The following is a 6,123-nucleotide window of genomic DNA, read 5'->3' on the forward strand; positions in this document are numbered from 1 at the left end:
GGGGGGGGAATGCGGCCCGGTGGTGCGAATAAATGGCATGGCCGCATGAATGAGGGGGAGGCGTAAAAAGGAAACGAGGGGGGAGGGGGGAGAAAAGGTTACCATCTTTGCACTGCATGAATTCCTTCCTTCCTTCCCATTGATCGATTGATCCATCGACCCCCATTCGCCCCCCACCCCCACCCCACACCCTCCCTCTTATTATTGCGTCCACGCTCGCGTCTTCTCTCTCTCTCTCTCTCTCTCTGCTCCCCGCCTCCCCTCTCCCCTGCTTTGACCCTGCTGGTTTGCTGGCTGGCTGGCTGGCTTTATCTGCCCGGCTCGCCTTTCCCCGCCGCCTGGATTTGTAGGATCCAGGGACGCCGTTCGCCGGGGCATTAGGTGATCCGGCTGGGCTGTGTTGGGCTCGCGGCGGAGGAGGGGAAGGACCGAAGGAAGATGACCGTGGAGGGGAGGGTCGGCGGGGGGGACGGCGGCGGCAAGGACAAGTTCCCGGTGGGCATGCGCGTGCTCGCCGTCGACGACGACCCCACCTGCCTCAAGGTCCTCGAGAACCTCCTGCGCCGCTGCGACTACCATGGTACGGGAATTGCCGCCGCCAACATGCCTCCCCTCCCCTCCCCTCCCTCCAGCGTTTAGTCTAGGACTAGTATGAGGAGACGAGGAATCTGTTCCGCTCTCCAAGTCTCAAGTACTACAGACCTCGTCCGGCTCCGACCGTGCTGTTCTAGCACCACAGTGTATTTTTCCCCTAGATTTAATCGCTTGTTTGCTTGATTGATGCGCGTGCCATTCGCGAGATTTGCCGTCCTAGTTTTGCATTTACACCGCTGGTTTTGTGCGATTTACGCTCTCTAGTATTTCTCACTTGGCATGTCGGTCTATTTTCCGGAGGGCGCTGTGTAATGTCAATTTATGATTGGATTTTTTGTCATTATTGTGTTTTGCCGATCTCTCTCTCGTGTTCCTTCTTTTTCGCGTGCCACTTTATTGGGAAGGAACCTTGTTTTGGAATCTGCGTTTTCCCGTCCAAACACCTATGCAAGATTGGACAATCTCCCATGCACGTCTCTTCTGGTGGCTTTAGTTTTAGATTTCCACGGTGCTCATGTATTTTAGATGGAATTTTTTCTTGGATTTTCTTTAACCCCTTTCATTTCATCTTGTGCCGTCCTCTTCTTCCTCGCGTTGGCGATTCTTTCCGAACCTAGATTTATGTGTGTGCAATGTGTTGTTATGGTGGTTTGCTAATGTGTTTGAGTTCGATCTGCTGTGATGTTGCAGTTACCACCACTGGGCAGGCAGCCACCGCCCTCAGGATGCTCAGGGAGAACAAGGACCAGTTTGACCTCGTGATCAGCGATGTCCACATGCCGGACATGGATGGTTTCAAGCTCCTCGAGCTTGTCGGTCTGGAGATGGACCTCCCAGTCATTAGTAAGGCTAACCCGCTTAATCCTCTGCTGCCCTTTGTAGCCCATGCTCTAAAAAACGGCACTGCTGGGAAATGATTGTCTTGTGAATCTACTTGTTTCATTTCATCTCATTTGGTGCTCCAGAACTTTGGAGATGAATTATGTCTGCTAACCTACAAACATTGCAGAAAGAAATAGCAAGATTCGCTAGGGAAGATGAAAAATCTTCCTTCATTTGTGTGGTACTGCTACTATATGTTTCCATAGCTTAGTGCATGGGTCAGGGAACCAATGAGAGATTCCCAGCTCCAATATGTCGCAGATAGTTCTTCGGTGTGCTACTGCTAGTTTTGTTAGACATGTTCATTACCGTGGTCATATTGCATAATTGATTACCTGCTCTACCACTCATTGCATCAACTGAACACGGTTACTGTATCCTGTTATTGCGCTACAAGTGTAACAACTGGAGAAGAAATGAGAAAGGACAAATGGCTTGCTCCTATAATCAATGGCTATTAATTTTGCCTAAAAGATCAATTGTTTCCTAGTTGGTGTTTCATATGCATTAATGTCTGATCATATGAACAAAGTGTGAATAATGTCAAGGCAGTGGCATTTTAAAATTTTGTCGTTTGTTCTGGAACTGATCAATGACTATCTATCATGCAGTGTTGTCTGCAAATGGGGAGACACAGACAGTCATGAAGGGCATAACTCATGGAGCATGTGACTACCTGCTAAAGCCGGTGCGTCTTGAGCAGCTGAAGACAATATGGCAACATGTGATTAGGCGGAATACCAAGAACCGTGGTAGTGACAACGATGATGCCAGTCAGAAGGGGCCGAATGCTGAAGGTGAGAATGGTGGCGCTAACCGCAACAAGAGGCAGTCACGGAGGGATAGAGATGAGAATGGAGATGATGGTGACGATTCTGATGAGAACAGTAATGACAACGGCGACTCGTCATCCCAGAAGAAGCCAAGGGTTGTGTGGTCTGTGGAGCTGCACCGGAAGTTTGTAGCTGCTGTCAACCAGCTTGGCATTGACAGTAAGAACTCACTTCATGTCATTGTTATCATAAATGTGAGATATTTGTTTTCTGGGTTCATTATGTTGTCTGTAATAACATATTTCTGTTCATAAACACAGAGGCTGTTCCAAAGAAGATATTGGACCTCATGAACGTAGAGAACATCACCAGGGAGAATGTTGCTAGTCATCTGCAGGTGCAATTTCTATCCATGTGTATTATCATTTTTTTTTACGTCTGTACCAAGATCATTATGGAGCCCACCTTCTAATTGTTATATCCCAATCATGATCTCTAATCGAAAGAGGATTTGATTCTGAATTTTGATAAATTTTAAAATAACATTTTCCTTTGCAGTTTTTTACTGTCCTGATGTACTTCTAAACTCTAATTTATTATGGTACATGTTATTTTCTTGTGACCCCCCAATAAAATAACTTACAAAAACGTTGGCTTAAGGGGGAAGAGTCCCTCCTTTAACTGTCCGTTATTTAGATATAAACGAGCCTTCCATGCGGATCGAACGTCGGTGGGTGAGCTTACACCCGTAAGCTCTAGCTCCAGTTAAATGACTTATATTGCCATGTTTGTTTCCTAGTATTACCAAAAGAAGAAAATTATGGCTGTTAGTATATCTTCTAACCTATTCAGTTGAGTTCCCTGTGGAACTGTTCATTTGATGACTGATCGTGTCTTAGCCTTCATTCCTCTATTTTGTTTTTGAATGCCATTCTAATTCATTGATTCTTGATGTTTTATCATAATTACAGAAGTACCGGCTGTATCTGAAAAGGATGAGTATGGATGCAAGCAGACAGGCTAACCTAGTTGCTGCACTTGGAGGAAGGAATCCTGCTTACAGCAATATGAATTCAATGGATGTCTTCAGGCACTACAACAACGCGTATGGTAGATACCGACCAGTTCCAACCAGCACCCATTCCCAGTCAAATAACCTTGTTGCAAGGATGAACTCCCCTTCTGCATATGGAATGCATGGGTTGCTGTCTCCACAGTCGCAGCCACTTCACCTTGGCCATGCCCAGAATAATAATCTGGGCACTTCCCTGAATGATTTAGGGGTCAATAATGGTAACCTGATCAGAACTGCACACATGTCAACGATGGTGACTGGTACCTCTGGTAACACTTTTGCAAACATATCAAATGGTGCACAATTGGCTCCTACAAATAGGGCAGTTCAGCCTCTTGAATCAAGCAACAGGCAACACCTTGGTCGGATAAATTCGTCTTCGACAGACTCATTTAGCTCATTCACTAGCGATTCTCCCCACTTTCCAGATCTTGGAAGAAGTAGTAACACCTGGCAAACTGCAGTTCCATCCAACATTCAGCAACTTGGTCAGAACGGCAGCATGTCCCAAGCAAGTTTTCATGGGAATGGTCCAAGGATGGAACCTGTCTCAAGCTATGCACCACCATCAAATCAGATTACATCTCTAGGAAATGAGATGCAGAATCAAGTTGCGCCACTAGCTAGCAATACCCTTCCAATGGTATTCAATCAGGGTGCAGCGCCATTCACCTTTGGAAACAGCACAAACTCGAGAGAGGCACACAATAGCAACCTTGCGTTCAGCAATTCAGGCATCAACACTTCTTTGCCAAACCTTCGCATTGACAATTCGATTATGCCAAGGCAGACTCTGGATGGCGGGAATACAGGCGGTGTTCCCTCTCTGCAGGATGGCAAGATTGATCAGCAAGCTGTTGGTAATCAGCTCAATTACAGCAACAATGATCTCGTGGGGACGAGTGGGCTGCAAAGGGAGCTCAGTGGTGGTTTGGATGACATTGTTGTTGACATGTTCAGGCCGGTATGTTCCTCTCTTGTATTTCATTTTCAGCATAATCTATGTTAATGTTAACATTTTCATGTTTCCATTACTTCATGTATTTCCTTCCAGTTTGTACCTGCATAGTAATCTTGACTAGCTTAGGAAAAAATAGTTAATCTTGACAAACTATTTTCTCACTGGCTCACTTTTTTATGACGGTGCAACATTCATTTCACTGAAGCTGTACATGCATTTCTTTTATATGGAATCCACAGGCATGTGTGTCACTCTATACCTTCTAAAAGAACACTAAGTGTAGTGAACTGTCTTGTAGTATCTGCATGATTGTACTGAAATTATACATTTAGCTTATACTTTCACTGTTTATTTAATCCTTATGTTAATCTCTATGTGATCTGCCATTTTGGGACTTGTAGCGATTACTGTCTTGTGTAAAATTCGCAAGTTTTAACAGGGTGTGAACCCCTAACCATGCCATTTTTCTTATTGCAGGATAACGATACTGGTGGCATTTTCATCGACACGGACTGGGGGCTGGTCTAGCCAGTCTGCTTTCACCAAGTCCCATGCGCGAGATTTTCCGCATTTGTGTGGTGTCTGCTGCTGATTTGTCCATCATATGCAATTGCCTGCTCAAAGTTGTCCATAGTAGCAAGCCTTCATCACAAATGCCTTTTGCATTTGGTTTTCTCAGTTTAGCGTTTGGTTCCGTGTTAGTCGTCCAGTATTCAGAGTTATATTGGGTAACAACTATATGCTGTTTGGGTCCGTGACTCGCATAATTATATTAATTCAGGTATACCCTGTTTATCGTAAGATATAGTATGCTTGGTATGCAAGTGAATTCTTCGTGTTAATTGTTGGAAATGTCTTTGCTCTTTTACTTTGTTATAATTTCTTTCGTTCAATGTTTAGCTATCTGAATTGTTAGTAAGCACTCAGATGCTGCTGTGTGGAATTTTGTTCTGTTTCTTCTGCATGATTGTTGGTAGCGTGAATGGAAGATTTCCATTTTGAGAACAAAGGCAGCCGGCTTAAATTTTATTAACTCCATCTGAGCTTATTAATTCCCTTGAGTTTTTGGTCAAAGTTTTATCATAAAATTTAACTAATAAAATATGTGTTATATGTAGCAACAAGTATGAGTAAACCTCTTTCCAATATGAAATCCATGATATAGTTTGTTTCTCTGTTTTACAGATGTTTGTAAAGCGAAATCTCTAGGCTAGTTTTGTTCTTAGCATCTCCAACAGCCCCTATTTTTTTTCCAGGGTATTTGGACCAAAAAATGGTGCTTCAGCGGATACCCTATCCTAAAGGCTTAGAGCATCTTCAACATGCACCCCAAAACAGCTCCGTGCATTAAAAAAATGTTTTTTTGGCGTCGTTAAAAATCTGTTTTTTGGGTGTCGGACAGGACAGCTTCTGCAAAATACTGCACGCAAAAAAAAAAGTTTTGGACATATGCACTAGAAGCGCTATGGCAAGCTGCAAATTTGGGTGTCGGATTACGCACGCCTCAGAATTTGCACTGCATGTTTTCTTGGCACACGGTTTTGGGCATTTGGAAAACCAATGTTAACCACGATGCGCTAAAAATGCTACAGTGACGCGTTAAAATTATTTTAGCGCGTGAAACCTTTGTGCGTGTATTGAAGATGCTCTTATTTGGTTGCTCGTAATCTCAGGGATTCCGACCTTTTCTGGAGGCCCAAACCCATGTAGAAATCCGAGCCAAGGCGAGACATTTGGACGCGAAACAACATGGGTCTTTCAACCTGACCCCCTTGATTTCCCTTGGTACGGAATCTGTCATGGTTGTCACGGCAGATGTTCTAGTAAAAGGACTTAGA

General features: G+C 44.2%; 1 protein-coding gene across 1 annotated transcript; it reads left to right on the forward strand.

Annotated features, from left to right (window-relative positions):
* The first annotated feature begins 219 nt into the window (after positions 1–219).
* LOC123401281 (two-component response regulator ORR24-like) lies at positions 220–5,127 on the forward strand. Its single transcript, XM_045095053.1, has 6 exons — positions 220–580; positions 1,285–1,437; positions 2,088–2,468; positions 2,570–2,646; positions 3,221–4,288; positions 4,763–5,127. The coding sequence occupies exons 1-6, from the start codon at positions 439–441 to the stop codon at positions 4,811–4,813; spliced, it is 1,872 nt and encodes a 623-aa protein (XP_044950988.1). The 5' UTR covers positions 220–438; the 3' UTR covers positions 4,814–5,127.
* The last annotated feature ends 996 nt before the right edge of the window (positions 5,128–6,123 follow it).

The sequence above is a fragment of the Hordeum vulgare genome, chromosome 6H (genome assembly GCF_904849725.1).
Source record: "Hordeum vulgare subsp. vulgare chromosome 6H, MorexV3_pseudomolecules_assembly, whole genome shotgun sequence".
NCBI lineage: Eukaryota > Viridiplantae > Streptophyta > Magnoliopsida > Poales > Poaceae > Hordeum > Hordeum vulgare.

Bases quoted from the DNA above. Each gene is read 5' to 3' on its own strand.
- LOC123401281 (XM_045095053.1), top strand. From the start codon at position 439: ATGACCGTGGAGGGGAGGGTCGGCGGGGGGGACGGCGGCGGCAAGGAC. The intron at 2,469-2,569 runs GTAAGAACTCAC...TCATAAACACAG, and splicing joins CAACCAGCTTGGCATTGACA to AGGCTGTTCCAAAGAAGATA. The intron at 2,647-3,220 runs GTGCAATTTCTA...TCATAATTACAG, and splicing joins ATGTTGCTAGTCATCTGCAG to AAGTACCGGCTGTATCTGAA.